This window comes from Rutidosis leptorrhynchoides, unplaced genomic scaffold, assembly GCF_046630445.1.
Source record: "Rutidosis leptorrhynchoides isolate AG116_Rl617_1_P2 unplaced genomic scaffold, CSIRO_AGI_Rlap_v1 contig458, whole genome shotgun sequence".
Taxonomy (NCBI): domain Eukaryota; kingdom Viridiplantae; phylum Streptophyta; class Magnoliopsida; order Asterales; family Asteraceae; genus Rutidosis; species Rutidosis leptorrhynchoides.
The window spans coordinates 1-19,022 of record NW_027266691.1 but is presented as its reverse complement, the minus strand read 5'-3'; the positions used below and the strand labels follow the sequence as shown (position 1 = coordinate 19,022).

The window sequence follows — 19,022 nt, the reverse complement described above, 5'->3', positions numbered from 1 at the left end:
AAACTTTAAAATAAAATCAAAATAATTATAATTGATATAACGTTAAAATAATTATATTTTATATAATATTTGACATAAATTTAATAATATTTAATATAAATAATTATTATATAATTTTTATCCAACGGACGGACACATTGATTTTTATGTAACATAAGCAATTGTACGTTTTAATTGAAATCAATGAAAAAATTAGTTATTCTCTCATTATCTGAAATTCAACACTAAATCTAAACAAAATTCCGATTGAAATAAAATAATATGTTTTTACATGTAAAATAACAGTGCATCATACTATTATTATATATGCAAATTGGAAGTTAGCCGAATCAATTGTTGTTATGCATACAGTTTGAAAGGAAGCTTGGGGAACATCAAAAAAAAGGAAGCTTGGGATCGGACGTCAGAGTGACCTTATACGACACTTTGCCACCAATTGCTCCACCGCTCGCCATTCCTCTCTGTTTTACTTTTACTTAAATTTAAGTGCTTCGGAGTTCAGATTTCAATGATCCAACCTCCTAACGGCTGAGCCTGAGACGACGAGACTGGAGACTTACAAACAGAACAGGGGAGTTTGCGGTTCGGTTCAATATGTTCGAATGGTTTGGTTTTAATGTTTAGAAAATTCAAAAGAATCTGAACCAATTAAAATTGCATTTACTCGATTTATAGTATTAGGAAATTTAAATTAAAATACTTTCTTTTATTTTTGAAGTTAAAATAAAATACATGGAATATATTGACCCGAACTAATCTATAAAATACGATATTATTCGATTCGATGGATTATATGATCGATTTTATTATTTACATGTATGGTATACCTAATTAATTAATTCAAAACTACGTACGATTCAGGTATATATACTACATTATCTACATAGACTGGTAAGTAGTAATAACAATCTAATTGACTTACCCTTCCTCTATGGCTCTATCGAATTGAAATGTAATGTAATAATGTATTGAAGTTGTTCTCACGTGTATGAAAAATTACAAAGTTTAGATTGTCACGGCACAGAGTATGTGCATATGTGTGCCTTGTGAGTGTGAGGCATAATTAAAAAGTGGTACAGGTCTCAATCGTAATCGAGGATATCCGCATCCGCTAGTTCGGTTTCGAACGATGCTCTCTCTCTCTGACGTACACAGTCTTTCAAGTAATTTCATCCGACGGTTTGGGAGTTTTTGACATTATGGCCTCCTAATTAATTATTTAATAAAAAGTTTTCCTTTTATAAATATATATAAACCCGGAAATTGTATTGAGATATACTTTTTACAATCAAAAGTGACGAGAGAATTTCTTCTGCTTTCGCCATAAAATGAGAAATTAAAAGGATATATATATATAGGCTGTGATCATACAAGTTTTAAATTAGAAAAGAACCCACAAGTTCAATGATGCAAGCATCAGTAATACTGTCCACCATCTCCCAAGAAGCGAGTTAAAGCCATTTGATCCGCTGCAAACAACGCCCTTGCGATTATGATATGTGCACAAAGTTTGGTTCCTGAAAATTCATTAATTAATATTGATTTCTGAATATATATATATATATATATATATATATTTTAAGATTGTTAATTAATGTATGTAAACGAACCTGGATGAGCAGAAGGCGACTACATAATCTGTCCCTGAGCATGTAAAGATACTAGTCGGATCATCATAGGCATAACTATAAGCAGTAGGGCAAGCATCCTTGAACTTCTTAGAATAAAACGTAGGTTGACACGTGACTGGATTTCCGAAAACACCCTTGCAACAGTATGCATCCGTGTTGAACACGTCGCAAGCGCTCCGACAACCTACAACCTTCCCGTTAGACTTGGTTGCTAGCTCCGACGGACAACTGAGCCTCAAATCCTTATCACATCCGCAAGCGGAGCAACTTCCTGTTCCGTTGATGGGCGTGACGGTGATCGGCAAGTTAAAGCCATCCACTAGGCTAACGTCGTAATAATCAGGATTTGCGAGGGTAAATTCGGCAAGTGTAGCAGGGGTTTTGCCAGAGGATCCACATTTGAGTGCTGTGCCACATGCACCGGTTTGGCATTGGCCAACTCCGTCCTGGTCGAAATTGCATCCTGTTCGAGCCCAAATTCGACCGCTCCAAGCAACAGGGGCATTAAAGACCATGGACTGGTATGGTCTCAAAGAGAAACCACCGCCATTAAAGTTGGCTCCTGGAGTGACAGCTGGCCATATCGTCTCCTTGCAATTATTTACTATGGTAAAAACTCTCGTGGATTCGGACACATTTGCCCCTGCATGCCAAATTAATTAAATTAAAACCAAGTTAATTAGAAGCCATTTCGTATAGGATTAGTAGTTAAGAGAAAGATTACCTGATGAAATAATAATTATTAGGATAAAGAGTGAACTTGAAAACAAGTTGGGACGAATTTCCATGTCTTGATTTTTAGCATATGACGATTGATCAGAAGAGAAATTAAATTGCAAAGGGATATAATAAAAGCAAGAGGGCGAAAGAATGCGTAAATTATAGTAAAAGAGAACGTACGATTGGAGATAAAATGTTTAGCTAGCTAGGGCTCGTTGATTGATTCCTTTCCTAATCCTTTCTTTCAAGTTTAGTTCAGATTCCTATCTTGCATGTTCTCCCATTAGGAATATTTATATTTTATTTATTTGTTTTACCAATTAAAGACAAGGTAATTCATGTGGTTACTTTTTTACGGCTTCATTGGCTACGTCTTTAGCATCGACGTGTATTTTTCTCGTTAGCAAAAAAGAAAACCCATTATGGGCCTTAGACCAACTTCCGATTCTTAAACAGCCCAACAGGAAGGACAACTGGATTCACATATGAATTAGGTCTGTTCTGTCCAATGATAATGGAGATTAGCAGAAGATGATATCCGCATGGTAATTGCTTATACATTATTTTTAGGTCTCCCCGGGTAATTGCTTATACATGATTGATGATCATTTTATATATGTGTCCAATAAAGTCAAGATAGGGTATGCATGATGTTTTCTTTTTGTGGGTTAGGAGTAGACCTACCCTATTTAGATTTGTTACCAATTAAATCACCAATTATATATCATTTTTAACTATTCTACTAAAGTCGATCTGCTATTACTCCACAATCCATAATGAACCCATCCAAAATCCAAGATAAAAAAAAAAGCTATTATGTGATTTATTCTACTGAGAACTTAAAAGAGAGTTGAAAAGTTGTGCTTTTTATAAGCACTACATTACATATGTACATATGATTGCCTTCTTAAAAATAAATGGACGATGATAGCTATATCTAGTCAAACAAAACTTCATCTCTTATCATACGAATTAGTATTAAATTACAGGGGTGATTAGTCAAAAACTTACCTCTTGCATTAGGTGGATGCTACACAACCAACCATCAATAAAAAAAGACATTTGACATTTATTAATAATCAAATACTTGCCTCCTTTTTTCGCAAAAGGGCTTAAGACCAACATCAAATAGAAAAATGCCACATGTAAATTTTAACTAATTATTATTTTTTAATTTTTTTTTGTTTCTGGGCTTTGTTTGGCTGGTAGTGTTTTATAAAACTGTAAAAAACATCAGTTTTCTATTCAACACAAACACAATACAGTTATTTATAATTTTCAAGTTTGTCAAGTTTTCTATTCAAAAAATTGTCAAGTTATTCGGTTTGATTCATAAAATTTAAGAATCAGAATTGAATGGAACCGGATGGTGGCCATGTACACACATACAGAGTATGCTTGAAAACCATTAAAAAAAGTGAGAGTCAAAAAGGAGTCGAATGGTCTATTTGGTGGGTTGAAAGGTTTAGGGTGCGTTCGTTTTCATCCTTGCTCCAAGTTGTCTTGCTTTTTGTTGTTCCAAATTATCTCGAAAATCGTGTTTTTTACTAAAAATGGCAAAAAACAAATTTTTCGAGACAGTTTGGAGCATGTTTAAGCAAACTTAAACAAGCTTAAGCATGTTTAAACATGCTCGAGCATCCGTGGAACCGCAAAACGAACGCACCCTTAATTTAGTGTAGCTCTTGTCATTTTCGTACAAAGTACAATGCACAAAGACACAACACAACCATTTGTATATCAAATTGATTTCTTTTTTCTTAACAATAACACAAAACATAATACCGAAAATAATAATCCGAGACCAAACACCCAAAACATGGATACACCTTTTATTAATTATTATTAATAAGATCTATCAAAATTATTATTCAACTCAATCACATTACATATCTATTTCGCAAGGGACAGTTCCCTACATTTCCAAACTTAGCCACCTAATTGGGTCACTAACTTACGAGGCACACATGATTATTATGATTGCTAATTGCTAATACGCGATCTATGGAACAAAAGAGAGGAAAAGAAGGTTAATCTAAATGTTAATTTTCTACTTAATCAACATATAATCTCTTTTTGTGAAGCCAGTTGGCACACGTGTGGCACTAATAATGTTGAGCACTAAACCCGCCTCCCAAAGCAATCATTCACTCCATCTTAGCCTCCTCAACAATTACTTGTAGGTCACCCCGCTCGTGTACTGCTTGAGAGCATGGGCCATTAGGCCCAAGAAAATATTGAGCAAAGTATTATTTTATATCTTATTTCAAAAATAATTACTTTGTTTTTTTTTTCCTCTTAAAATTTAAAGGAAATGGTTAGGAGTATGGGCGGGGAATGAACAAACACGACGAACTACGAATTAAATAAAAATGAACTGCTCAAAAATAAATGAATTGAATAGGATTTAGGTAGATTTTCTCTTTCTTTTGCAATAGGAGTACATTTTTTTGCCACCAATTATTATTATTATTTAAATAAATAAATTATAATTCAATAAATGTGATTTATCTTCGATTCTTACAATCAAAAATAAAAATTGATACACCATATATAGTTGATGGATCTAGAGAGTCTTTCATGAAGTTTTATCTCCCAACGAGTGTTATAGTCCAAGTGGTAAAATACTTAAATCCTGTAACCAGTGACGGTGAGTTTGGATCCTAGGTAGGAAAAGAAAAAATACATGAAAGCCGTTATGTGTCTATTATATTATCAAACATAATTAGTCATATATTGTTATAAATGGATACGAAAACCGTAAACCTGAAATACCTAAATACGACTTATATATGATCAATTACATAATATTTCACATTTTCTTTCTTTATTCATCTTAGGGAAAAACTCTTGGGTTCCCCTCCATACTTTAGACATCCTTTTTAATTTACGGTACTGTATGATTAATCTTATTCAAATTATTGTAAAAGTAATTTTGTTTAATCAAATAAAGACATAGGCTATAATTCACTTCACTCTAACTCAATTTTTTGTAATAACACTTCACTTCACTTCACTGTAGTTTTTTTTAATATATAACATTTCACTGTACGTAGTTAATACCATATTGATTCACATATATAATTCTGGCCTGCGAGTTACCAACAGGTAAGCGGCATGTCGTCATAAGTATATACACATATGATATGCATAGTGTGAATAACAAATTACATGAGTTTTTTTGCATATAAGTATATGTAATATATTTTTTTGATGATAGTATATGTAATATATAGTCCCCACATGGGTTTGATTCAAATTATTGCTCCAAAATTAACTTTTTATTAAAGTAGAAAGGAAGAGAATTGCAAAGCGCAAAACACAAAGGCATAGTACTACTCATCAAGTTGTAGAAAAAAAAGGAAACAGTAGGAAGACCACTTAGTTTAACTATTTATAGTCACTTAACTAAATCACTCCATCTCCAATAAAAATCCTCTCGACCTTGAGTTTGCATTGACCATGGCTTCCGAGAAGGTGGAGACCGTGGTGGCCGGAAACTACTTGGAAATGGAGAGAGAAGAAGAAGACTCATCAAGTGGTGCCAAAGCCAAGATTTCAAAGTTCTTTTGGCATGGTGGCTCTGTCTATGATGCTTGGTTTAGTTGTGCTTCTAATCAGGCACTTAATTAATTAATGCCTTCCTCTCTTGGTTTAGTTAGCTAACATTTGATTATTAAATTTTGAATCAAGTTTTTATATGGTGTGTATAGGTTGCTCAAGTGTTGCTCACATTGCCATACTCATTCTCACAACTCGGAATGTTATCCGGTATTCTCTTTCAACTCTTCTATGGCTTGATGGGAAGCTGGACTGCTTATCTTATAAGTATACTCTATGTCGAGTACAGAACTAGAAAAGAGAGAGAAAAAGTTGATTTCAGGAACCATGTAATTCAAGTACGTACTTATAATTAATTACTACGTTACTTTTTTTCTCTACACTTCTCATGTACTCTTCCCATCAAATTAGATAATATTTTGCATTTTTATATTCACTCATATGAATATGATCATATGTAATACATAATTATCATGTCATCTTCCTAATTAGACAAGTCCGAACCATCTCCCTCCCATGAACCTAATTATAATCAAGTTTCTAGAACACGATTCGAGTGGTCCGATTTCTCTTAGTTAATTAGGACTTGGCGAAAATGAGTTAATGCAAATATTTATATTTTTTCGCTCTAGCTCTACTGTTTGATTGAAATAAATTTTTCAGTGGTTTGAAGTTCTTGATGGGTTGCTGGGGAGACATTGGAGGAATGCAGGCCTCTTTTTCAACTGCGCGTTTCTACTTTTCGGATCTGTAATTCAGTTAATTGCATGTGCAAGGTGATTTGATTTAATTAATATCTAAGTTAAGTTTCCATAATATTCGGTTTAATCACAATTTATTTAATTAATTTTTGTATATAATATAATATAAATTTGCAGCAATATATACTACATAAATGATAATCTAGACAAAAGAACATGGACCTACATATTTGGAGCATGTTGTGCAACAACAGTGTTTGTCCCTTCATTTCATAATTACAGAATCTGGTCTTTCTTGGGTCTTATTATGACTACTTACACTGCATGGTATCTTACCATCGCTTCCCTTATCCACGGCCAGGTATTATTATTTAATTATACTAATTTAATTAGTTAGTACTTAAAGTCTGATTTTGGCTCCATCTCCATAATTAATTTAAATAATTATCCCTTAATTAATTTAAAATTAATTAGGTTGAAGGAGTCAAGCATTCTGGCCCAACCAAAATGGTTCTCTACTTCACTGGAGCAACCAACATTCTTTATACTTTTGGTGGGCATGCTGTCACAGTGTAAGTTAAAATTAACATTAGCCAAGATCTTGACCATGATCCTAATTTCTAATTAATTAAGAAACCCCAATTAAGACTAGGAGAAGAATTAAAAATTTTATGGCAAATGCTAGAATTGGTCGATCACAAATTGTCATGTCAGGTCTAATGAATTGTACCTATTCTTTTCATTAAAAGAAAAAAAAAAAAAAAAAGAATTGTACCTATTCTATTTGTGAAAATTACACCGACGAGACAGAGAGTGATCAATTTATGTTTACTCCTTAAAAATATTTTTCGGACTCTTAGAATGACGATCATAGCTAATTATTATCGGGCAATGTGTTGATCTAATTGTGAAAAACTAATGTTGTTTTTATAGGGAGATAATGCATGCAATGTGGAAGCCACAAAAGTTCAAGTTAATCTACTTGATTGCAACAATATATGTATTGACCTTGACACTGCCATCAGCTTCAGCAGTATATTGGGCATTCGGAGATTTGCTTCTCACGCACGCTAACGCTTTCGCGTTGTTACCACGAACTGGATTCAGAGACGCAGCAGTTATCCTAATGTTGATCCATCAATTTATAACATTTGGATTTGCTTGCACCCCTTTGTACTTTGTTTGGGAGAAATTCATTGGAGTTCATGAGACCAAGAGCTTCATTAAGAGAGCATTGGCTAGGCTCCCTGTTGTCATACCGATTTGGTTCCTTGCCATTATCTTTCCTTTCTTTGGGCCTATCAATTCGACTGTTGGATCTCTTCTTGTCAGCTTCACTGTCTATATTATTCCTGCGTTGGCTCACATGATTACTTTTGCTCCTGCTGCTGCACGAGAGGTTAGCTAATTCCTATCCTGACTACTTTTACTAATCTAAGGATATTTATAAACAGGGGCGGGTTTGCAGTTTACCCTTTTTTGAATATAAGGAATATTAATCAATAACATTTGAGAGATAGGACAGTAGCCCCACCAATTACCCTAGATCTCCACCAGCGAGGCAGTGAATATATATATATATATATACGCACGCTCTCTATGACAGTACATGTGAATTATATTCTCTACATCTAGAATATTTTATCTAGAATATTTAATCGTTGATATTTTGGTTTTACAGAATGCAGTAGAGAGACCGCCAAAGTTGGTAGGAGGGTGGACAGGATTGTATGTAGTGAACACTTTTGTAGTGATTTGGGTTCTGATTGTGGGATTCGGGTTCGGAGGATGGGCAAGTATGGTTAACTTCGTTCGACAAATAGACACATTCGGTCTATTCACTAAGTGCTACCAATGCCCACCTCACAAGGCTTAATTAATTCAGAGAATTAATCACGAATTCCCACTTTACTTAACAGGTTAATTAATTAACTAAGATAGATTATAGTATGCATGTGTGTAAAGAAATTGAATTCGTAATTTTCTTTTTTTTTAATTCTTCCTTGTAAGAGCTATATATTTGTTGGTTATGGGGTTTTCAGTGAAGGTGTGATGGCCATCATATTCATGAGCCAACCCGATACGGATATAGTATCTACAGATGTAAAGAGATTTGCATTTGTAATAATTAACTTGTGCTTTTGTTTTGTGTCCAAATCTCTGCCTCCTAGCTAGCTAGTTTAATCATTAACTGATCACTTATCGATCTCGATCATCATGAAGCTCTGAGTCGAAATTCTAATCGTTACGGTTAATTGTACAGTTATAATAAATGGTGGAATGAATCTATCTCCTCATTCATCATGAGTTTCTCTTCCCCCTAATTGATCTTTTCCTTCTTCTAGTTGTTGAACACATTGATTTCTTGTTCAGAACATCAATTGAAATTGTTAATTAAAGTAGTGATTCAAACAACGTGGTCAAAAATTGCCAAGCTGTACCCACCAGTACCGAACGAAAATCGGTGTACATGTATGTCAAAAGAAGGTTAACACTCGTGCCCTGATATATATCAACTATCCATCATGAATATTGAGACGGAGGGAGTAAGTTAATAATGGAACATGAGTTGATCAATTGGTTAATTAAGTTACTGCTATACGTCTAAACTCTGTATCGATTATACATATCATTTTCATAGAATGCAATTATTTTGTGAATAGATTTATTTTACACACATAGCTTTTGCGTCATCTGATTTATATATCTCTTATCATCATCATTAAAATAATTGCCATGACAGATCCAAAAAATCGCTTGTCACCTTATGGTTAGATTCATATTACTTTTAGTTACAAGTCATAATCAATTGTATAATTAAGAGTCGATCCATGTGTTGCTTGGTGACAAAGTGGGGGAATTGACAATAGGGGAATTGACAATATGGAGTACTGGTACTGTGGACTGCTCACCAACATTGGCCGCAAATATGAAGTGTCGCAGTCTAAATGATAGTGTATATATATAGGGCTAGTTGAGTTGGTTCCCATTCTTTTCTTATTAAGGTCCCTCTCACTTCAAATTTATTCACATTGGATGGTTTCTTAATTTGTTTCCCTCTCCTTGTAACTGTCTAGCACAATCAATGAAAATGAGTAACAAACGCTTGCTATTATTATTTAGATTTTTTTTTTCTTTTTTTGAAATTTCTTAAAAAAATTTCCAGGTGAAAAATAAAATAAAAATAATGCTTAAACTTTTTGCATTTTCACTAATATCTATTTACGTTTCTTTTAGACATGTACTATAGCACACTCAATGATCTATCCCTATGAAAAAGGATTGAAAAGTTATGTTTTACTCCCTCCCTCCGTATACAAATAAAAAACGTTTTCACTTTTTAGATTCATTGAAAATTTGATATATCTAATCATCATTATTATTTAGATACATCAAATTTATAATGAATTTAAAAAGTGAAAAAGTCTTCTATTTGTATACGGAGGGGGTAATATACACCCTCCGGTCCACTTCAAGTATCTCGTAATGAAATTTGATTTGGTCCACTTCAAGTGTCGTTTTATAAAATTCATACATATTTTAGCTCTTTTTTTCCAGTTTTATCCTTGCATTTACTTTAATAAATATTTTATTTTGAATAAATATTTATAACTTTTGAATAATAAATAATGAACAGAGCGTAGGACATCGAAACCGGAGCTCCCAATGCGTGTGAAACACCAGCCCAACTATTCGAAAAGAAAATAAAGGAGAGAACAACTTTTTTTTTTTTTTAAACTATGAAATTGAAAGATAAACCTACTCTTTTCCTGCAATACAGCAAAGAAAAGATAAACTGATTTTTCTCTCCATTTAATTTAAAGTAAAAATCGCAAAAAATTAAAAATGATGAACTCTGAACTTTGAATTTTGATTCATAAGCTCATAAAACGGAGAAAACAAAATTAAAGACCTTATATAGTGATCCAAAACAAATCTACAAGTCATAATTCACCTATTACAGTATTTAGAAAATTCAAAAAAAGAGAACTGATTTCTAACAATACCAATAAAGTCAAAACCAAAAAATACAGTGGTTTTCAAAAAAAAGCAATCCTGTCAAATGAGAAATATCTTCTAAATGTCGGTCTTTTCTTGCTCTCCAAATCTAAACCGATTTCTATCTTCAGGTAAAGTGTAACTGGTGAAAAATCTTGCAGTAGAAACTTCTTCTCTTCCAATTTGCAGATCAAATCACAAAATAGCTCAAACTGTTGACTTGAATGTGACTTTTTGATTCGGCCATGGAAATGAGTAGCCACCATCGCAGAAACCTCCACCGTATTACTCTAAATGAAACTGCATTGTTACTTTTCTTTAACTTAAACTAAAATTGAAAAAGACTACTTGACTTGTTTAAATCATCCATAAACCTTCATTACAACCTCCTAAGACACAATGTAATTGATCTGAATCGAAAAAAACAAGAAAGATGCTCTATAGAAAAATTCCCCAATTTGCGGTTTCATGTTGACAGAATCGGCAATCTCAACATACAATTTATTTTAGAGTAGTTAATTGATAAAATTGACTTTAGCAATCGACTCACGACCTTATTTTCAAGCTAAATGAAACTTTGAATCAACTCATTTCATAATTTATTGCAAAAAATGACGAACTAACATAGTATAGTAGCATGAAAACCTAATCAGATTTGGGACTTTTCACCAGAAGAAAGTGTAATCGAATTATCCATTTTGGTGGTGTAGCTGACATCGTTCTGAATTGATTTTGCTATCTCCGGTGGTCCGCGGATCAATTCTCCGGTCACGAGAAAGTTAATTGCATTGGCGTGAACAATAACGTTCTGATATGCAACTGGTTTTTCGAAAACTCCACCATTGCTCGTTTTACCAGAGACACCAAGATCCTTCAACTCTTTATTGTATACAGTTTCATTCATACTAGTAAAATAAAATGGATTTTCTACAGAATTCATTCCAACACCTCTAATCCAATATGTGTTTGCTTCTTTCAATCCACAATCATTCATACACTTCAAAAATGCCTCAACAATTATTTTTATACCAATGTTGATCAAAACAAACTTTGATAGATTGCTTTTCTTCTCTCTCAAGCTTTGCTTCATTTTTACTTTTCTAGTTAATTTCTCTTGTAAGAAAAATGGACTTTCAATCATCTTTATCATGTCAGGCTTCCTGAAACAAGCTAAACCAACACAAACATGTAATTTTTTCTATCATTAATTATTTTTAAAAAATTCACAACTTTCATTATAAGATACTTGAAATGGACTGATAGGAGCTCTCACATCCGGCCAAATTTCTACTAGCCGATCGGGTAAAATCATTAATAGTCCAGAATGTATATACATTCCTTGGCTGGGAGTATTAATCCTCCTTACAATTGCATCCATCCACACCCGTATCCTATCACGTCACAAATGATCAATGTATCATGTCCAAAATCAAATGATTTATTGACAAAATCAGTGACCCTATATATATATATTAATTAATTAGTACTTGAACTGGTCCTCTTCAATTCCTAAAAAAAAATACCTACAGGTACGTTTCGACCATGTATAATCTAAACAATTGCAACTGATTTTTTGTAGTGTTTGCTCGTTTACTTTTCAGATAAATAAACACAGGACTAGAAAAACGTCTCATACAGTAATTCGTAAGCAAACAAAAAATCATGAATTCTTTTGGGCTGTGACATAAGTAGGCCACACGTAAATTATAAGGATAGAGTTAATAGTCAGACTTAAATGGAGACATATACAATTACATATGTATACATGAACATCTATAGATAAGAGAGCAAAATTAAGAGGATATCCATGTACTAGTTAAACACTTAAGCTTGAAAAGATGGTGCGCTTAATTATACTGACATCTTGCCTTCACTCAATTCGTTTACAAATGTCAAATTTATAAATTGACAACTTTCTTTGTGAAAAAAGATAAAGTTACTTGAAGTACTAATCAATACTCGTCATACCCACTTCACAAAGAAAGTCAATATAATTTATCTAGCGAAGAAAAAAGTTCAAAAAATCGATTCCCTTTATTAGACCAATCTCCAACCTAGCTACTCAGAGAAATCACGAGCCCTTCTGCGGAAAGAAGCAGAGAGATGGTAACGAAAGTGAGAGGTGCTTCATTAGCTATGATTGAGTGTGATGCAAATTTTGAAAGAAAAAAGGTAGTGTTAGTTTGATAGTTTAGTCAGTAGATCGAATGGTAGATGTGCGTGGGTTGTCATTGAACACGATGAGATATATACAGAAATCGTAGTAGGTGATCACATTTTTTTCTTAAGAAAGTTCTTAAGTTTAGTGAGGGCTTGTCAAGTCATTGTCATGGAATGATTTTCATTTACATAATTTTCTCACTTTTTGCTCTAAGGCCAATGAATCGAATCCGCCCATCATCAAAAGATTAACTATTTTGCTTTTGACCAGACTCATCTTTAACTTCCAAAATTTATTGGGACCCAACTAATATATCACTAATCATTAAAAACTTATTTTTCTGTGAACTCATTGAATTCATTGTGTAAAATTTATTGGTGGTAGACTCACTCTAATTTAAATTTATTAATAGTAGATTCTTTTTTTTCGCGAACTCTTTGAACTCATTAAACAAAATTTATTGTGGCTACTTTACTGAAAAATATGAGTTGAAAAATATGAGAAAATCTGGCTTCAATATATATTCTTCGCTTTGTGGTTTGAGTGTTTTATATTTATACGCGAGGAAATATATACAGTGATATTATGATTATTTATTTTCTCTAGTTTTCTCTTTTTCTATCAACAGGTATTACACTCATCTTAGAATTTTGGAGAGTTTTCTTATTTTGGAATTTTGGAACATGGCATAACTCTCATACAACGGAAAGAACGTCCAGATTAGTACGTGTTAATTGGGACATCTGGACATGGTTGTACAATATGCATGATTAGGATAAAATCAAGATCCTACAGTGATAATCAAATCTAGGCTGAGAAATTCGAATTAGGCGTATCCAAGCTATTGGGAGCAAAAGCTAAAACCTTCGCAAAGCAAAGTTGTAACATGATCATAATCCCTTAATTTATTATGGTGGGTGCTACTTATCAATAACTATCTATGTTCCTAATTACTTTTTTATATACATTTTTTTTTATATGGATGAACCTAAAAAACGATTTAATTGTGGAATAGAATGAGTATATAAGTATTCGGGAATAAATTAGGAAAATATATAGAGGATATGGAACTAATAATTTGGAGGATAGAATTGTGGGGATGAATGAACCTAAACGTACATACGTAGACACAAACAAAGTATAGGCATTGGGAATTTGGGATCGAAGCTAGCTGTTCAACACTTTGATCGATCGATATATGATAAGTAATATGTAAATATGTAGGAATAGAAAGAAACAAACAACAGTTCAAGTCTAATATTGTCTGCTAAATCAGACCGGCAAACATATAGGGACTTGTCAAAGACCACAAAACATTTGTATCTATTCGATTGTACGCTTCCTCTTGTTTGGAGTGGAATCATCAAATCCATAGCTAATTAATTAATTATGCAAAAGATCAACTCAATGTAAATATATATAGATCGCGTACACGTGTGTAGGTCCATTTGCCACTCAATTTTTTATGTTATATGTTATGCACGCAGTTCTCATCATGGGCCACTCAATTTTTTACGTTATATGTATGCACGCAGTTCTCATCATGGACGGAAAATATTGATTCACGCCGGCCGGCTCACGGGGAACTACGGTTCGATTTCCTTTTATTACTAAAGATTAGTCTTTGCTTACAGAATTGTTTGCTAATTGGTTTGGTAAGATCCAACTTTAAATTTTAGGTTCATTAATAAGGTAAACAAGTCACGTTTAGAATTTGAAGATCCGATCGACTCGTAATTAGTCTATTGAATAAACTTTAGGACTTGCTTCGATCTTGACTATTTAGCTAGTGTAGATTACATTCACACATTTTTTAGAATGTGAAAAATTAGGAGCGTGGTTAACGAATTACGAATTGATCTCTTAGGAGAAAATTATGTTCGTTTTAAGGGTTGATCATTAATTACTCCCTCCATCTAACAATAAATATTTTTTAGATTTTTTATTTTATCTAAAAATACATGACTTTCATACCTAATTTAGATCGAAATATGTTAAATTTCTTCTTTCACCTTATTTTTTGTATCAATAGCTTAAAAATGAGGATAATATTTATGCATATTGACCTTATATGGTATGATGGTTTTTTTTTTTTTTTTTTTTTTTTTTTTTGATATGCAATATTGCCAAATTGATTACCAGCTAAGTAAAAGTGATCACTGACATTATATACATGGGGAAAAAAATTACTTTATTTTTCTGAGCTTGGAGTATATGAAAGGAGAGAGTGATCCAACACTGAAAAAGAGAAAAAGGAAATGAATCAGAGAATGGATGATGGAGTTAGTCAGTCAGTGAGTCAACCAGACTCAAGTGGGGTTTCTTTCTTTCTTATAGTGGAAGTGATTTTACAGGAATTGTCTCTGTCAGGATCAAACTGGAAATTAAGAAATTAGGATCGAGGACCACACACATAAAAGTTGTTTTAATATCCAAACAAAGTCCTTCTTCACATTCACATTCACATTCACCTCTGGATGGATGTCAGCACCTGCTTGCTTTATCAGAATTAGTAGTACATATAAATATAGAACGGATTTAGTAATTTTAAAGAGACCGTTATTCAAACTGTTGTTAGATTTTACACATATACTAGTATAGTTAGTATTATGTCTGTACATGTAGATATTACTCCTACGGCGATGATCATTTCCTTCTCGCAATGACCCTCTTTTATGAGCATTAACTAAAAAGGAAAGCTCTTTATTTTATATATTCCAAATTTGGGATTCTAAAACTTCAATTTTGGTTACTTAGTTGATTTTTTGAATTTATAAAATTCACACAACATGCATTCTTAATGTACTGATAAATGATGAATCAAAAAAAAAGTGTACTGATAAATGATGGTCTTATATGAGTCTTGAAAATTAATTCGTGCCATCTAATAATAACGGTCCAAATAAGGATAACATGGCCACTATAATAGCCCAATATAAAGTGGATTACGGCCATAGACACCAATGGCAAATGCTAAATTCATTTCGTTTTCTCTGAAAGAACAATTGGGCCCTAAAGAACAATGGTAAAAAAAAAAACCCATCGCTCAAATGTCTCATCCTCCTACCGCAGAAGCATGTTCCCGCAAATACCCGTCAAAGTTAACCAAGAGGAGCAAAGGAAAACAAAACAAATCGCCTCGATATGTTTTTCCTATTTGTTACAATGATCATGTATAGTTCTTACGTATGTAGTTCTAGTGATTTTTCCATTTGATTATGGATTAACGTTCGAAAATAAAGGTAATCTTCTTGAAGATATTTTTTCTGTTGAGATTGTGAGGCAGAAAATATTGGTATAAGATTATACATTTTTGTTCTATATCATAAATTTCCTTGAATTTTATTGCGTCTTTTTTCGGCTCATATCAATATTCCACACATGAACCTCAAAAAAAAATCAATCTTCCAGACTTCACACATGCAATTGTCCTTAAAATTGCCAATGAGAAAAAGAAAACATTGTTTTTTTCAGTCTCAATTGCTGCATGTATATTGAAATTCTTTTGAAGAAGAATGAATTCTTATGATTCTTCTGAGATTGACTTATCATGAGAGTACTGATTACTGCTCAAAGCCGCCTGTGTCTGAGACAACTATCTCTGCAATCACCGAATCACTTTTAACTTCTGAAGATAAACAACAACATGTAAGCTTTTATCTTCACTTAAATTAGTTCAGATTCGTACAATTTATGATATTTCAGAATATGAATTTCTAGTTAAACAGGTGTTTTTTTTTTTTTAAATGCAGGACAAGGAGCAGGCTCTACCTCACTGGTTTGAGAATGTTTCATCCGTTTTCCGCATTCTAGGGGTAATCTAATCATGAAACTAAGCATTGATATAATAAACTTTTAATCTTGGATTGCATTATAATCTAAATTAATGTCAAAATTAATCTCCAGGTTCTAACAAGATATCTACTTCAAGTACTCTTCGGGCCAAGTGGTGTTGGCGCGACTAATGAGCACAGCATTCTCTACCTTGATCTTCTTTCTAATACGGTTACTAGTCTTCTTTTCAAACTAACTTGAAATATTTAATTTCTGAAAACTGAATCATTGTCGAAAGATTTCAGGCTGGTTCTATCACGACCCAAACCCACGTCATGACCGGCATCGTAATCCATTCAACCTCGGGGCTACGACAAGCCTCAAAATACAAAATTCCGTCCCAGTATAACCAACAACAAAGTTTAATAATTACAAAACGACTTCCGACTTAAACAAAAATCGGCATTATAACATCTATGCCCACAACAATCCCACAAGCCAGAAATCGCAAGTCATACAAACAAGTTCTACCAACACGGAGTTACACTAATTTCAAAAGTTTACATGGATAATTTACAAGTCTAGACGACTAATGTACATAGGGATATACCAAAAAGGAAGATCCTAACCTCCTGGAGAAAGTCCTCGAGTAGACGAGGCTAGAATATGGAACCTAATCCTGCAAAATCTGAAAATAAATATATATTTTTGGGTGAGTGGGGGTCACTCAGTAAGTACCGAATATAATATACTAAGCAATATAACCATAGTCTAATAAATTATAATCCCAAGTAATCTCCAAAACAGTTATAAAAACCATTTTGAAACCATATGTGAAAACACAAATCGATTTATCATATAATTAAAAGAATATTGAATACTCCCAAAATATCAATTTTACAAAGTATAGTTCGTCAAAATACGATCCTATGATAAGTTAATTAAATCACAATATAAATTCAATTTCAAATCTCAATAAAATCACAATCTCTTATCACGGGTTAATCTTCATGGCACGTGCTCCCTAGAACATGTCTAGGTACGAGTAACGACACGCCACCACGTCTTTTGGCTTAGGTGCGCAACCTTTGGCCTCACCGTGGGCCCGTCATCGTTACGAATCGGTCACTCTATCCTCAATGATAGCAAGTGACAGGACCCAAAACTAGATAGTCCTATACTCGGTATACGGACGTATCCTACACATATGCCAATCCAATCAAGTCTCGAATCTCTCAAAGTAATCATTTTTAAGTCAAATCACGGTTCAAAAATCAATGTGAACTCAAATCAAGTTTCCAACATATCTCAATTATTATACATATAGAATATCACAAATCATGGTGAATCAAAGCAGATTTCCAAATATATTTCGACAATAACATAGAAAAATAACACATTTCTTCGAATAATAATTAAAATCAAGTTTTCCAAATCAAATCATATAATATAGTATTACCATTAAGGAAATACTTAAGACAACGGTTTATTAGAAAACCGTTATATTACATAGTATCTTATATACGGTACTTACCTCCCCCAAAATGCACTAAAAACTGGGACCACTCAAGTCTGGTCACCCGCTCGATCTCCGTCACTTATAATATTAATATTATTATAATAATTCCGAGAATTAATATCAACCAATAATTTTACATGAAATACCGTGAATGCATGAAATGCAAGCTAATATCATTTTCAATGCACTCAACCCCTTACATCAAGAAAATTTATCATATAACCTTGCCATAATACATTTATAGAGCTACAAAGCCCCATTGAAACATATATAATATGCAAGTACTCAAGTCTAGATGTTTTTATAATTTCTGACACACAAAAGCTTCAAGTCACAAGATCACCTATTAATTCATTTGATTTTAAGATTAATTAATCTTAACTTAAGAAAATAACTAAAATAATTATTCCCAATAATATAACACAAAAAATCAACCTAATTTACTAAAAATTAAAAATCATTACCTTTTGAAGTTTCAATCCTTCAAAATATATACTTAGGAAACGAAAGGAAGTAGTAATATATATGTATGCAAACCAAATAATTCATAAAAATTATTATATATGCTTTTCTAGTTAAATTAATTAAGACAAGATGATAGAAACTTCCCAAATCTCATTATAGTATTCTTGGACCTAGAAACCACATGAGGTTCACGCAGACATAAAAACTTTTTCCCATTCTTAATTAATCAAGTGCTCTTATGAGCTAAGAAGAGAATATAAGAAACACTTACCAAAAATAATGTCAATTAAACTTAATTTATTCTCTCCCGCCTTCCTTTCCTTCTCTTCTTTTCTTTCTTTCCTCTATTTTCTCTCTCTCTCTCTTTCTTTTTCTTTCTCGTGCTCTCTCCTCTGTTCTCACTCTCTTTCTTTTTCTATTTAATATGTATACATATATATATTTTGGGACGGAAGGAGTAATAATTATGAAGGAATCAAAATTATATGTTG

General features: G+C 32.8%; 2 protein-coding genes across 2 annotated transcripts; one reads left to right on the top strand and one right to left on the bottom strand.

The window, feature by feature from the left end:
- Positions 1–1,381: 1,381 nt before the first annotated feature.
- LOC139883825 (pathogenesis-related thaumatin-like protein 3.5) lies at positions 1,382–2,419 on the bottom strand. The gene is made up of 3 exons (XM_071867947.1): positions 2,356–2,419; positions 1,611–2,274; positions 1,382–1,517 (listed from the first exon to the last, which is right to left on the bottom strand). The coding sequence occupies exons 1-3, from the start codon at positions 2,417–2,419 to the stop codon at positions 1,382–1,384; spliced, it is 864 nt and encodes a 287-aa protein (XP_071724048.1).
- Positions 2,420–5,813: 3,394 nt separating this feature from the next.
- On the top strand, positions 5,814–8,489 carry LOC139883830 (auxin transporter-like protein 3). The gene is made up of 7 exons (XM_071867951.1): positions 5,814–5,972; positions 6,065–6,250; positions 6,576–6,688; positions 6,791–6,974; positions 7,088–7,185; positions 7,547–8,012; positions 8,295–8,489. The coding sequence occupies exons 1-7, from the start codon at positions 5,814–5,816 to the stop codon at positions 8,487–8,489; spliced, it is 1,401 nt and encodes a 466-aa protein (XP_071724052.1).
- Positions 8,490–19,022: the final 10,533 nt, after the last annotated feature.

Coding starts and splice junctions, on each gene's coding strand:
- LOC139883825 (XM_071867947.1), bottom strand. CDS start 2,419: ATGGAAATTCGTCCCAACTTGTTTTCAAGTTCACTCTTTATCCTAATA. Junction 2,275..2,355: donor AATAATTATTATTTCATCAG/GTAATCTTTCTC, acceptor TTTGGCATGCAG/GGGCAAATGTGTCCGAATCC. Junction 1,518..1,610: donor GTCGCCTTCTGCTCATCCAG/GTTCGTTTACAT, acceptor ATGAATTTTCAG/GAACCAAACTTTGTGCACAT.
- LOC139883830 (XM_071867951.1), top strand. CDS start 5,814: ATGGCTTCCGAGAAGGTGGAGACCGTGGTGGCCGGAAACTACTTGGAA. Junction 6,251..6,575: donor TCAGGAACCATGTAATTCAA/GTACGTACTTAT, acceptor TAAATTTTTCAG/TGGTTTGAAGTTCTTGATGG. Junction 6,689..6,790: donor CAGTTAATTGCATGTGCAAG/GTGATTTGATTT, acceptor ATAAATTTGCAG/CAATATATACTACATAAATG.